General features: G+C 37.7%; 1 protein-coding gene across 9 annotated transcripts in view; it reads left to right on the forward strand.

Annotated features, from left to right (window-relative positions):
- Window positions 1–6,277, forward strand: part of SMARCA1 (SNF2 related chromatin remodeling ATPase 1) — an 82,116-nt gene extending 75,839 nt beyond the window's left edge. For 2 of the 9 annotated variants that reach the window (XM_053917445.2, XM_053917442.2), the window contains 2 exons: window positions 4,345–4,486; window positions 5,487–6,277. In XM_053917445.2, the coding sequence (XP_053773420.1) occupies window positions 4,345–4,479 (135 nt within the window). In that variant the 3' untranslated portion in view covers window positions 4,480–4,486; window positions 5,487–6,277. The remainder of the gene's footprint in view (window positions 1–4,344; window positions 4,487–5,486) is intronic. The other 7 variants (XM_053917444.2, XM_053917447.2, XM_053917440.2 and 4 more) reach the window with 5 other exon arrangements.
- Window positions 6,278–15,605: the final 9,328 nt, after the last annotated feature.

Here is a 15,605-nt window from a genome sequence, read left to right on the forward strand (position 1 = left end):
ACATCCAAGATTACTCTATCCAGCGAAGCTATCATTTAGAATGGAAGGGCAGATAAAGTGCTTCCCAGATAAGGTCCAGTTAAAGGAGTTCATCATCACCAAGCCCTTATTATATGAGATGTTAAAGGGACTTAATCTAAGGAAAAGAAGATCAAAAACTATGAACAGTGAAATGACAACAAACTCACAACTATCAACAACTGAACCTAAAAAAACGAAAACAAAAACTAAGGAAACAACTAGAACAGGAACAGAATCACAGAAATGGAGATCATGTGGAGGGTTATCAGCTGGGAGGGGGAGAAGGGGGGAAGGTACAGGGAATAAGAAGCATAATTGGTAGACAAAATAGATGGGGAGAGGTTAAGAATGGTATAGAAAACAAATCAAATAACTTGTATGTACAACCCATGGATATGAACTAGGGGCAGGGATAATGCTGGAGGGTTGGGTGCAGGGCGGAGGGGTAATAAAGGGGGGAAAATTGGGAAAACTCTAATAGCATAGTCAATAAAATATACTTAAAAACTGAGGAAACTATGTAAGTAAAAGGAAAAAAGTATATAAGATAAAGGTGCATTTGACTTCATGAAATTTCTCATAGTCATTTCATAGTCACTTAGTTATTCAAAAAGTACAACACTGTTTTATTGGTAACCTGGACTTTCTTATAATTTCTGGTTTTAATCAGTGTTCTGTTTATGATACCATTTGTTTAGTTAGTCTTTAAACATGTGAATAAAAATGGGATTGGTATCTCTAGAGAAAGTGATAACACCTAGGCTAGGAAAGCAACATTTATACTCTCCCTTTCCTTGGTGCCTTTCTCTAGTGAGTTAAGATTATTTTTCTACGTCCGGAGTAGTTAGTGACAGGGTAAAAGAAATAAAGGTAGGAAGTCATTATACAGTCTATTTATAATCATTTTGAGATATTCTGCTTCTCTGCTTATGAGACTGTGTCAAAAGTTTTAGTTTTTTCCTGAATCACCCATATGAACCATGGATCTGTATCTAAAGATATCTGCAGTCACAGGCAGCTATTACATATTGAGAATGATAACAGCCAGAGGGTATGGCTTAATGGTTCAAGAATCAGCTTCAAATAAGGACTCCATCTAGTCTCCCTAGAAACCAACAATCAAATCTCATCAGGGTCAACTTAGCCCTTTCTATAATAGATAAATTGAATAACATGCTGTTTAATTTGTATGTGTGTTATTGAATGAAGCTATGAAGAGTATTTGGTCTGCATATTAAAGATGCCAGTATATTAATACTCTGGTTTCTCGTCAGATCATATAAATCATTTGGCTTTTACTAAAGATACCAGTATTGTTTTAGTAAGTAAAGAAAACTTCAGTGTTATTTTTGTTAAATTATTTAATTTTGAGTAATTGAATATGTACAAGAGACTTGAGTGTAGCAGTGTTTTGTAAGGTTATTTTTAATAGTTAAACAATAACTTCTTAATGAGGAATTTTTTTCTGGTTAGACTATCTTTGGTTTTCTGCCTCCTTTTGGGTTTGCATTATAAAGAGTAGGAAATACTTGGATAGTTGATAACATTTCTGTATGTAACAGGATGTCATTTTTCTGGCTTTTATTCGGACGATAAAACTGTCTTTAAAAAACCACTTTGCATTTCTTTTTTAAAAAAATTTTATTTATTTACTTTTAGAGAAAGGGGAAGGGAGGGAGAAAGAAAAGGAAAGAAACATCGATATGTTGTTAGGTGGTTGCCTCTCACACGCCCCCTACTGGGGACCTGGCCCACAACCCAGTCATTTGCCCTGACTGGGAATTGAACTGGTGACCCTTTGGTTTGCAGTCTGGCACTCAATCCACTGAGCAACACCAGGCAGGGCAATTTCTTAAAAATGTTACAGATAGCCCAGCACCTCAATATTCACTGCAGAAAATTTGGAAAATACAGACTAGTATGAAGAAGAAAATATAAGTTACCATTGGTCGTACTCTCAGAGGTACGTACTGTTAACCACTAGTAACGCTGTAGTTAATATTCTTGTAGCTATTTCTCTGTATATGTGTACATAACAAGACATGTTCATGTATTTCCAAATTACCAAAAATTTAGTCCCCAGTATTTTCCTGCTATAAATAATATTGATCTAAACATTCTTTTGTAAATCTTTGTATAAATTTTTGATTTATACAAAACATTACATTTTTTTAATAATAAGATGCTTCATTGGTATTCCCAAATTGTTTTCTAGAAAGATAGTGTATTAGCCTGCAGGTGGCTTAAACAGAAATTTCTCACGGTTTTGGAAACTGGAAGTCTAAAATCAAGGTGCTGTTAGGGTTAGTTCCTGGTGAGACTTTTTTCCTCAGACTGTAGATGGCACCTTCTCATTGTGTCCCACATGGTCCTTTCTCCATTGGAATGTAGAGAGATATCTCTGGACATCTCTTCCTCTTAAGAACACAAGTCTTGTGGGATTAGGGCCCCACCCTTATGACCTCATTTTACCTCCTATGGGCCCTACCTCCAGTCACATTGTGGGGTGTTAAATTCAACATATGAATTTTGAGTGTTCACAATTCAGTTCACAACATTGGCATCTTGTCACTTGTCAGTTAGAGTTCTCATTTTGCCATCTTAATTGATGACACTGGATACATAGACCACACATACATGCACACATCGTTGCTAATTTGATAAAGATGGTATTTTACTTTGCATTTCTTTGATTATTTGAGGGAAACATTTTAAAATATTTGGACCTTTTAATGTTTAGAAGTTCTCTATTCTTGTACCTTGACAATTTTTTTTTGTTGGGGTTTTAATTATCAATAAACATACATTTTCATTAGGATGTTTAGCTATCTTGTATTTTATCAGACAATTTTTGCTTATACAAAAAAGGAATCATATTTTAAAATATTATTTACTCTTTGCCCTGGCTGGTGTGGCTCAGTGGATTGAGTGCTGTCCTGGGAACCAAAGGGTCCCCAGTTCCATTCCCAGTCAGGGCACATGCCTGGGTTGTGGGCCAGGTCTCCAGTAAGGGGTGTGTGAGAGGCCACCACACATTGATGTTTCTCTTCCTCTCTTTCTCCCTCCTTTCCCCTCTTTCTAAAAATAAATAAATAAAATCTTAAAAAAAATTTTAAATGTTATTTCTCCTTTAATACTAAACTATTTACCTTTAAAATACAGCAAAAGTGTACAGGGTTAATATATATGCGTGTTAGTGTTAATGAATTATATGTTTGATACTCATCATCCGTTAATAAAAACTTTATAATGTAGTTGTATGTACTGATTTGTTGGCAGTGAAATATAGGTAATGGCAAAACTAATGCAAAATCTTTTCAGCTATTGTTTGCTCCAAATTAACAAATACAGCTGTGTTTCCTGAGATGTGCTCCTCAGAACTTTGATCCCACAATATGTTCTGTGAGAAGAGAGTTCTGTTGGCTGAATAGCTTTGGGAGCTGCTTGCATCCTGTGTCTCACCTTGTGGTTGACAGTGCTTGTCAGGAACTTGAAGGCTTTGAGGTGCTCTCTACTAAAGCAGTCTGTTCCACTTTTGTAAACTGAGTACTCCCAAAACTTGTTTTGGCAATAAAATATTCCCTTATTCTTTTGTTCATGTGATTTTAACTTTTTAGTTTGAAATATTTATAGATTCACAGGAAGTTGTAAAGAAATGTACAAGGAGGTCCCATGCACCTTTCACCCAGTCCTCCCTGATGGTAACATATTACATAACTATAGTACAATGTCATGACCAGGAAATTGACATTAGTACAATCCACAGAGCTTATTCAGATCATTGATTATACATGTACTCATGTGAATGTAGGTTGGTACAGTTGTATGACATGTAGATTCATGTAACCAGCACCACCACATGACTCCCTCGTGCTAGCTCTTTATAGCTACACTGACTCTCCCCCATTTCCCTAACCCCTGGCAACCATTGATATGCTCTCTATTTCTAAACTTTTGCTATTTCAAGAATGTTATGTAAATGGAATATGTATGTAACTTTTCGAGATTGGCTTTTTTCATTCAGCATAAGTTCCTTGAGATTCACCTAGATCGTTGTGTGTATCAGGACTTCTTTCCTTTTTATTGCTGAGGAGTATTTCGTGGTATGGATGTCCCACAGTTTATTTAACCATTCACCCATTGAATGACATTTACCCCCTTTCCTATACTTTTGGTGGAATTTATTAATGTCCTGTATGAATATTGTTCTGAATAATACCAAGTTTAGAAATCTGTACCACAGAAATGATACATTTAAAGAATTATCACTCTTTAAGGATTATTCCTGGGTTACAGAAATTAATTTTTTACTATTTGATTTAGGAGTTCCAGAGACGCTGTAATACTCTGATTTCATTGATTGAGAAAGAAAATATGGAAATTGAGGAAAGAGAGAGAGCGGAAAAGAAGAAGCGTGCAACTAAAACTCCAATGGTAAAATTTTCAGCATTTTCCTAACTTTTAGGTAGATCCCATTTTTTACATAATTTAAATGCTTATATTATGTTTAATACCTTAGTGATACCTATTATAAAAACTGGTTTTATGAACTGCTAATTTGTTTTTGATAGAAAAGGAATTACACTACAACCATGTTTCCTATTTGTTTATAGAACATATGGTTAGGAACTCCCTAGTAACAGGGCGCCATATTTAAAAAACATTCCTCATGACTTTAAGAAAAAGTATAATGCGAATTAATTCCTTCAACTCGAGACTGGAGTTGTCGCGGGGAGTAGGAGGAGGGGTTTGGGATGGGATGGGGCTGAAATTGAAGCAGAAAGTTCTGATTTGATCAAATAAATTTTTCTTATCTTTGTGGAACCATGAGTTCAAATGAGAACTTTGACCAGACTTTGGTTTACTTGCTAATAAGTAACTGTTGAATAGTAAGATGACTTGATCTTAATCCAGTCAGGGTTGCTTTGTATAGCTACAATTTAAAATAGTCTTTAATAGATCATGTTATTTGAGTGTGGTTATGTAAACTACCATATTTCATCAAGTCTCAGATGCCTTTCACTCTTAAGACACGGCATTATTTTATGTACCACTGAGAAAAACTGTTGCCAAGTAACTATAACTAGTCATCAATTGTAAGATGCATCCTGATTTCAGAGATGCTAATGTGGGAAAGAAATGTGCATCATAGAATGTATGAAATGTGGTATTTTCCATCATACAGTTTTTAAAAATAATACACTCATAAATAACATTTTGCCCATACAACTTTAAGTATTAAGTAGTTGTTTAGGATGAGTACATTTATAGTACCAAGTGTAAGTAGACACTTGATGACTATTTTAGATGCATATTTTATGTCTTTTTTTTAAAAACAAACATCTTAGAAAGTTATTTTACATTGGGTTACATAGTTTGTTGGGCTATATAGAACATTAATTGTGACTATAACATTTAAGTGAATATTCATGTTAAAAATTTTTTTTAATGCATTTACATCCTAGATTTAACATTGTTGGGCCATTTAAAAATGTCCATATTGGAGCAGAACATTAAATCTGTTTCCATTTTAGTCACAGAAAAGAAAAGCAGAGTCAGCTACTGAGAGCTCTGGAAAGAAGGATGTCAAGAAGGTGAAATCCTAAAGCCTAGAAATAAAGTTTTAAATGGGAAACTGCTGTTTTCTTGTTCCCATCTTCAAATGTTAATTGCCAGTTCCAGTGTATTCATGGTACTCTTAAGAAAAATCTTTCTCTTTTTGATTTTTTGCATATTTTATATATTTTACAATGCTTTCTACTTGAAATGTGTAGCTTTATATTTTATGCATTCTAGTATTTTTGTGTACTGTATTTTGTGCATTTCATGTCTTCATCAAAATCCTCTCAGTCCTTGTTCTTTTGAATCTTGTGCTGAGGTTTTAGCTTTTCTATGTTTTATATGCCGCTGCTTTGAAAGAGAACCTAGATTCTATAGCTGTATTGTTGTTTCATACTTTAAATTTATATGGCTGTGGAAAAATAATTAAAATGATTTGAGGAGAAAGACTTTTTCACTTCTTTGTTGCTTTCTTTTCTATTGAGTATGGGATTGTTGTGTTACTGCATACTGTGATTAGCATAATAATTGTTTCTTTGAGGTCATCTAAATATTTTTTCCTAAAGGAATCAAGGGTGAGAACAGAAAAATACTAAAAAAAACTAATATTTGATACCATGCTTGCTGTCAGTATGAATCACATTTAAATTATTCTCTATTCAAGTGGGAAATATAATAAAGAAATGTCTATAAGAAATTTAATTATTTCCTGTTTTTTGTGCAGCAGAAAATATTTGTGTTTACTGAATTGTCTTGCTCACTACTGTATATTTGGTCGAAAGTTAAAGCTCTGCTTGCTGACTTGTGCATGATCTTATGTCCAGTAGAGCCAGTTCAGAGGAATATGGGTTTAACATGTAGATGTCTGAATGACTAAATAAGAGTATGAAATAAGCACTATGCATGCAGAAGAAGGAGGGCTGCCTTCTTGGGAATACAGTTATGTTCAGGTAACAAACAATCTGAAAGTGTTAGAAGGTTTACACACCAAAAGTTTATTTCTTGATCACATGATAGATCCCACTGCTGGTGAGAGGGATGTGAGAATGGGAGAGAATCTGCTCCGCACAGTCACTCGAGGTTTTAGGCTGCCTGAGATTCCACTGTTTTGTAGCTGCACCATTTGGGACCTGTAGCCTGTTCAGCTGCCACTGTAAGAGGAAAAAAGAGGCCAGAGAATCTCATGTAGGCACTTCATTGCCTCAGCCCAGAGGTGACACATGTTTCATGGTCCAGAACTAGTCATCTGGCCCTGCATATGTCCAAGTGGACTGGCAAATACAGGGGGAACGAATGGAATGTTTTACAGTATTGCCTCTGCGACAGGGGCTGTCTGTTCAGGAAAGAACCTGGGTCTGCCACATGAAACTGTTAGTGTGTAGTTAATCAAAGTCAAGGTTAATATATAAGGGAACAGATAAAATGGATCAGAACCTAATGCAAAACACACAACAAATTAAATAATCTGGGAATACAGGACAGTGGTGTTAGTTTTCAAAGCAAGGTTTGGACCAATGAAGAGTTGCTCCTTTCACCTATCAAGATCTTTTGCATTTCTTGTCAGATTCTATTTAGTGTACCACTGGCAAATCTCAATTAGCTCTGAGTGCTAGTGCTAGTCATCATGTTTCACATCCTTAGTCTTATCATAAGGGTTCTAATCTAGAATGACAGTCTATTTATCTGCTGGACTTCTCCAAGTTTTGATTCATTTCCCAGATTTCTTTTTTGAAGATTTTATTTATTTATTTTTAGACAGAAGGGAAGGGAGGGAGAAAGAGGAGAAACATCAATGTGTGGTTACCCCTCAAGCAGTTCCCCCCCACACACTGGTAACCTGGCCCGCAACCCAGGCATGTGCCCTGACTGGGAATCAAACTGGCGATCCTTTGGTTCACAGGCCAGCACTCACTCCACTGAGTCACACCAGCCAGGGCAATTATTTCATCTTTTCTTACAGCTGATACGTGCCGCATCTTAATCCGATCATCCATCAAAGGACACTTAAGTTGTTTCCATATCTTGGCTAGCATGTATACTACGGCAGTGAACATAGGGCTTTATCAGAGAGAGGCCTTGGGAAGAGGTAGAGGGTAGGTCTCAACCAAAAACTGACAGGAGTTGCTATATAAGTAACCCAGCTCTCTCACTTCTTGAGCATGGTCACTTAGAGGTATGTGATCTGTATGGTTTTCCACGGATTAATCTCCACTCACCCACAGGAATAGCTGTGTTGATAACACACTATTGACTGCTTTCCTTTCCCTGTATCACATCCTCACTACTTACGGGTTTTTCCTAGGATCAACTCTTAAATAAACTTGCATTAGAATCTTTGTCTCACAGTCCGCTTCTGAGGAAACCAAAATTAAGACCCTAACCTTGTATACATAGCTCTTAACTGTTAGTTATGTCATTAAAAAACATATGGGAGTTTAAGGAGAGCAATGATTGGGTAGTCTATCATTGAAAATTTATAATTGGGTAGCTATCATTGAAAGTCCTTAGAAAATTTATCCCTGTGTGGACAGTTAGTGGGAGATGTGAATGGATCAGGATAGAATGCACTGGTACAAAGTACTGGGTTCTGATTTCTCTCCATTAACAAATAAGACTTTTTATCAGCAATAGCTATGATATGGGCATTATTATTAGTCAGAGGTTACAGGGTTCCCAAGTTTTTGGTAAGGTCAAAGCTGGTGCCCAGGCTATTAAGTGTGCTCCATGCTAGTTGGTGCCCCTTCCCTGTAGCAGTGTTTCTTTTAGATAATTGGACAAAGTGGTGGCCTGTCTTTATTGTGGCATTTCACCATTACAGAAACCTGGTGATACCAGGTCTCCCCACCACCACCATCGGTTGGCCTAGTAACCTGATTATTTGTCCCTTTCCTGATACATTGCTTTCCCACTGGGGACATTTTCATCGAGGCCATTGTGGTAAGATTCAAGCTGTATCTTTCCATTGACTTTCAACCTTGCCTTTCCTAGTGCCCCCAAGACATACTTGGTTAGTGTCTGATCTTCCTGTTATGTGGATATTAGAATTTGTTCATATGTAGGAGTAGCAAATTATGTGCTCTATTTTTGAGGGTCCCCTTATATCTATGTGAGCTTGATGGTAAGTACTATTCATGTCTAGCTGTCTCTGTCCTATTATGAATACAGTATTGAACTAACATATCTCCTTCAGTGGTTGAGAACAAAGCCTATTTGCTATATCCAGGACAGGAAAGACCTTTGTATAAGGTCCCATCTTTGCTAGAATGTTTGATATATGACCGTTATCAATTGGGATTGATACCATATTCAGTTTTCTCCTCGAATCAATTGTAAATTTCCAAAATGCCATTTAGTTTTTGTACTAGCCATATGAGAGCTGAAATAAGATAATATACTCATTTTCTCCTAAGAGCGCCACAATATTCCATCTACTGTTTCCCAGTGTGTGGTAACTCTATTGTTTACAGTTGGGTAGATGGCCTCCCTTACCTTCATGAGAGCCGATTGCAATTAGGTCTGGTGTATCTTTATAAGGATGTCCTTTTTCCTTTATATATGTCTATTCTGATTTTTAAGATCTCCAGCTTTCTTCTTTTCCTTCATTTTCTAATTTTTTCCTACTTTGCTTCCCACTAATACTAAAACTCAAATTGACTCCTGGACAAGAGTGTTTAGTTCATTTAAAATATCCTGAAATCATTCTACCTGCTGACCAAGAACCGTCCCCTATTTCCCGGCCAGACCAATTCTGAAAGCCAAGGCATTCTGGACACAGGCATTATTTAGTGCTTTTTTGACTTTTTGATTTTTTTTTCACTAAATTTTCCTCTCTACCTCAGTCCCAAGAGCCTACTTTCCCCATGCAGTAAAGACCTCCATTCTTTTTTGTTAATGGTACCTCCCTGCAGTGATTGCGTCCACACTCTGAAGTCTGAAATGACAACCATGTTTAGATGCTTGGCAATGCTCACCGAAGATCCATTGCAAGGAATATATTGTCTGTTAATTAGGCCTTGCAAATCACCAAGGGTTATTTTTTGTTAACTCTATCCCATTATCTTCCTTCCACAAATTCATAGGTGAGGATTTACATAATGTTCAAATTAGTGTCAACATGAGAACATAAGGTGGGGAAGGGACTCAGAAAACTTTAGAGAAGGTGTGTGGCACTCAGAATTTTATCTCACCATCATTCTCTTTTTCCCTGGATGCAGATTAGAACAAGATGAAGAGGAACAGAATCTAGGCCTACTGTCTAGTTGGCCATATGACTATTTAGATCTAACAATCCGAGAGGCTAAAAATGTCACACTGTTTACTTAGGGAGATCTAGGTCCTATTGCAGACCTTGCTGCTCCTGCGATTTGAAGTTATGAAGAAGGCTACCCCAGCTCTAAATGAATATTTGCACCAATATCACATCTGCCTGTTATATAGGAGATTATATTGTAAACCTGTAGAAGAGCTTCATGTTTGAGGACTGAACCTCAACCTCTTCTGTGAGACTTTGCTTTCCATTTATCAGTTCTCAGAGCATATATTTGCACTATCTGCTGAGACCATGTCAGCCTTAGGGGCAAAGGTGAGAACCAGGTGCTGTTAAAAGATGCAATTATGATGGTAATAGGCCAGGGGACTCAGGAACACTTAAATCCTGCCTTGGCCCTACCATCCTGTGCGTTCCAAAAAGGGTACACGTGATAAGAATGGCAAAAGAAGGCAAAGTAACATTTTATTAACTGTGATATTGGCTCCAAACCCCAGTTTAGCACTCTACTGACTACAGTGGAACATACAACTAAAACAGGATGAATGATGTTAGCATTTTCCTTGAGCAAATCTCAAAATTTGCCATTGCAATGAGGAAAACACACACACACACACACACACACACACACACACACACACACACACACACACACACACACACACACACACACACACACACACACACCCCCCCCCCCCCCCCCCCCCCCCGTACCTGTCACAGCTACCGGCTGAGTCCAGAAAGAGGCTTTTTATGATACGAGATTGTTATATTTCCCAGGCTCTACCCAGTAGACACTGGTTCAACAAGTGTTTGGAAATCTTACCCAAGATTTACCCAAGGTTTGGAATTAGTTCAGTATTCCTCTACTACTAGTGTAGGGGGATAGGGAGAGGACCAGAGTGAAGCTTCGATCCTGTTCCCCGGGAGGCCAATATCGGCTGTGCTTAGACAGCGTAGATGCTCAGCTTCTGGAGCCAGGTCATTTGCTACAGCTTGTGGTTGATTACATGTTGATATATGGCTGGAACATTGACTAACAAGAGGTATCACAAGAGGTACCATTACGGAATGCAAACTTAATAACTTCTCATGAGAATTACATTACCCATATGGGATTTCTCATTATCTACCATATTTTGTTATCGTATTTCATCAGTTCGCCAGTGAACTTGAGTCCTTAAGAACAGTGGTTTCCTGTACAACAGCACCCCAGTACTTTGAGTCTTCTCTTTAGGAAGATAGCAACTGTTGCTGGTCATGATAGTAGGAGAAAAAGTGATGCTTTTATATGCATTATAATTGCACATCTGCTAAAATTTGAGTATGAATGAACTACGTTTTTAAAAGATTTGCTTTTTTAGTTTAAAATAAAGCAGTGTAAACTATGTTGAATAATTTGCATGTCATAATTTTCCTCACATGTAGATCTTTGACAATGCTAGGTTGGTGCTGGAGTATGGCAGCCTTCTCTGCCCACGCCTCATAGAACTATGGTTAATGGATGGTATATCCTAGGATACAGGGATTTGGACTTACTATGCTGAAGGAAAATACTCAGAATTATATTCTGAATTGTCCGCTTCAGGCTTTGAAGACAACTAATCTTGGTTTGAGTTTATTTTAGTTAGGTTCTGTATCAGCTTTTGCTGCATAACAAACCACTCTAAAATTTAGTAGTTTAAAACAACCATTTATTTAACTCACAATTTTGTGGCTCTCTGGGTTGGGCTCAGGTGGGTGGCTCTTTTGGTGTTGGCTGGGCTTTGTGTCTGTGGTCAACTGCTGGTCAGCTAGGTAACTCCTGATTGTGGAGACTTGACTGATGGTTGGCTTGGGCAGTGGAGGACAGCTCAGCCACTTACCTCTTATCATCCAGCAGGCTAGCTTGGGCTTCTTTACATGGCAATGTTGGCAGGGTTCTGAAAGAAAGAATACAAGCTTGCAAGGTCTCTTGAGGCCCAGGCTTGGATTTCACACAACTTCTACTAGATTCTACTGATGAAAGCAAATCACAAGGTCAGACCAGATTCAATAGGTAGGGAAATTGACTCCATTTCTTGATGGAAGATGCTGCAAAGTTACATTGCAGAAGGCCTGGATGCAAGATGGAAGTGGAGGGGAATCTACCACAGGTTTTTTCTGTTGAGGTGTCCTGATTTATAGTTAGTATAGAATAACAGCCCTCTACTAGTATGCCAAATTATAATCTGTGAGTCCCCATGTACACAGTTCAGTGGAAAGTTCAGAGTCTGTCACTTTGAGTCTTTCTTCCTGGTATGTCCATGAAGGGCACAAAGGTATTTTGTAGCTGCCTTTTTGACTCTTAACATTTTGATCTAGTAGTTTTTATGATCCAGCAGTTTGGATCGCCCATATATTTTGGCTACAAGAACATTGGGACTCCCTGTTTTGAGTAAAAGCATTTATATTAAAATTATGCTAAGAGAGACAGAACTTCTAATTGTCTCTCCATATACATATTTTACTTCTTGCTTAGTAATAAGAACATCTATCTTCAGCTGTTCGCATTGCCACTTGGCTGAAAGAGTACATTATCCAGCTTCCTGTGTAGCAAGGTACTACCAGTACTAAGTTTTGGCCAATGAGATATAAACGCAATGGATATCGCAACTTGTGGAAAGTATCCTTAAAAGGAGAGGTTTGCTTCATCCTTTGCTCTTTCCTGCTAGTTGGGATGTGGGCTCAATGGTTGGTGTTAGAGCAACCATCTTGAATTATGTGGTTGCACATCAAGGATGGTGTAGCAGCTGGAGAGAAGGAGCCTGTGTCCCTGATGACCGTGGAACTGCTTTCCAGCCCTGGGGTGCCTCCAGTTTGAGAATTTTTCATCTTGAGAAGAGAAATAATTTTCCATCGGTTTTTAATTTGTTGTTTTTAACTTTATTGTCATTGGTATATTGAGCTGTATCCTAATACTCCCAACTTTGATGATTTTTTTATTAAGCAAATTTTTATTGAAACATTCTTGTAAACCAACTAAAGGTCTTGTTCGATTTTCTAAACTGTACAGATAAACTATTCCCTGTTTTTCCATTTGTATTTTTAATATACCAAAATTATTTTCTTTGGTATTGATCAGTTTCATTTTAACCTTTACAGAAAGGATTTGCTTTACCAACAAATTATTTTCATAGTAACATTTACCTTGAATTGTAAATTTTTATTATTGGACATTATTTTTATCAAGCTGTATTTTCCTGACTCAAATTTTACAGATATAATATTTTCAAGAACATGTGATTTTTTCTGTAAAATTATGGCCAACAACAAAATTTATCTTGTGCAATCTCACCACTTGTCATTTTTTCCCCTGGTGGTTATTTTTCACGAAATCTGAGTTTTCTTGGGTTAGTTTTCAGTTTTCAATGTTACAACTGACCTGTAGCTTTTCAGTTTTTTCTCTCTCATAAATTTTACCATGTGCCATTTTAGACATTGACCATTTTATTTTGTGTTGATTAGTTCTACCAGTTACATTTATTATTACTTAGAAATTGACATTAATTTCTTGGTGATCCCATGAGGACATTGTGATCAACTCCCCTCACGTGTTCCAAAATTTCCCCATTCTTCAGGATGGATCTATGCTTTTGCCCATCCAATACTTATGAATGTAATCTTCCCCCTTGTGATTTGTTCCTGGCACTCTCCTTTAGTGCAAATCCTTATAAAATGTCAAAGTGGCAATTACCAGTTTTTAATTTTTAAATTTTTTAAAAAATGATCAATGCTAGAGAGAAAGAAGAAAGAGACAGACAGACACATCACTGTGCTGTTCCACTCATGTACGCATTCACTGATTGATTACTATACATGTCCTGACCTGGGGTCAGACTTGCAACCTTGGCACATTGGGATGATGTTTTAACCAACTGAGCTACCCGGCCAGGGCATCATAACTTTAAATGGAAAAAAAAAATGTTACACATCTCTGAGCTCCCAAATTGACACCTATTTTGTTAAGACACTACCAAATTTCCATTAAAATGAATTCACAATTTAATAATTGACATTACTTATTGTAATATAATCTAAATAGGCAGTTTCACCTAATATAATTATGGCTATTTACCTGTTCTCCTTAAACTATTTGTAGCTATGGTATGCTCAACATATAAAACTCTTACCCAAAATCATAAATATGATACTGAAAGTTTATATCCTTCCACCTGTAATGTAAAACATACAACAAGACAAAATAAATCAAAAGAATGCATTTGGGGGCATGCCAGTGCTCTTCAGGTAAAGCTCATCAGGAACACACCTGCACTGGATCAAGGTAGTTTTATTACGTGTTTCAGGGTGTGAGAATAAACACCATGGGGAACCACGGAGTCTCTCAGTGAGACTATAGTAGAAAGAAGCTATTATGTGATTTGGGCTTTGGTTAGGCGATTGAGAGAGGGTCTAAGGAGGTGAAGGTTCATTCCAGGTTGGATGCTACCTGAAATCAGGGATGATTCTATAAAGGTACCTCAATAAAACTTTGTAGGGAGGGCCAGCTATAGAGCTGAGAAACATAATTGGTAAATAAACGGTTACTCATTTTAGCTGAGAGGGAGCAGTGTTTGATAATTTGTTGGGGGTACCTTGATTTTGTGCTTAAGACAAAATTATGAAGTGGCCTTGTTTTGTCTCACATCCTTATGTGCTCAGAGTAACCTTGTTTGAAGTTAGTATTACATGAAATTTTTAATGTCCAATAGGAGAATGACACAGTTTAGCTGTGGGCATCAGGCCAGCTTCCAGATTTCAGGGGCAGCTTTTTTCTTTCTCAAGCACCATGCTTGAGGAGTATCATAGGTGGAAAAGCAGGAGTACTGTGAGAAGTGAACGTCATGAAACATTTATTTCTCTATAATTGGGAAGATGAACACATGGTGTCTTTCCTCTCACAGGCTCAGCTACTTTCAAGGAGTCAAATCCCTATTTACACATTGAAAGAAATCTGTAAGTCAAAGTAGAGGTTAGAAGTTGAATTCTAACCTGAATAGTCCATACTATGGGTAGAGGAACGAGCGAAATGAGGAACAAAAATGTGCTTGTGGTCAAAATGGCAGGGTCAAAATAGGCAGTATGAGCAAAATGTACCGCGGTATCGGAATGCCCCAAGGTCCAACACGTCCTGGTTCTGCTGCTACTCTCGGCACTGGGTCAGAACTGAGACAAGACCTTTTGAGGCTGGAGACCTTCGCTTTTCCTGCCCTCAGTAGTTTGCTTCAGAACAGGCCTTCATGCCACTTATGCTGCCACTGAGGTTGGCAAGATGTGTGATATTGCCACTGTTGCCATTGCTGGTGCTGGATTGTGCATTGCCACCTGTTATGACTGAATTGATGTGTCTGGGCTAGAACACTCCCACTTCCATCACTTCCCTGGTCCCTAAGTGAGATCCCCACCCAGGCCACTACCCAGCAAAGGTTCTCTGGCAAAAACTGGTCTGGAATTGAAACACTTGAATTCTTTAGAAACTTTTAAGTTTTCTTCAGGACATGAGAAGAGCTGGGGTGGGATCAGTTGCAGGGCCTGCTACCCCACGGATCTGGTCCTTCTGTTCCTCTTTGAATACGTGTCTTGGGTGAGGGCTGGCCCATGGTGCCATCTCTTTCTAATCTCAAAGTGATTTGATCTTACAAGCTTTGTTGCTCTTCTGCCATTGGGCTTTGCCCAGAGTCACTTTTGTCTATCCTGACAAATGTCATTAACTTTATATTTTAATTTAAAATATATTTAT

This window comes from Desmodus rotundus, chromosome X, assembly GCF_022682495.2.
Source record: "Desmodus rotundus isolate HL8 chromosome X, HLdesRot8A.1, whole genome shotgun sequence".
In the NCBI taxonomy this organism is placed as follows: domain Eukaryota; kingdom Metazoa; phylum Chordata; class Mammalia; order Chiroptera; family Phyllostomidae; genus Desmodus; species Desmodus rotundus.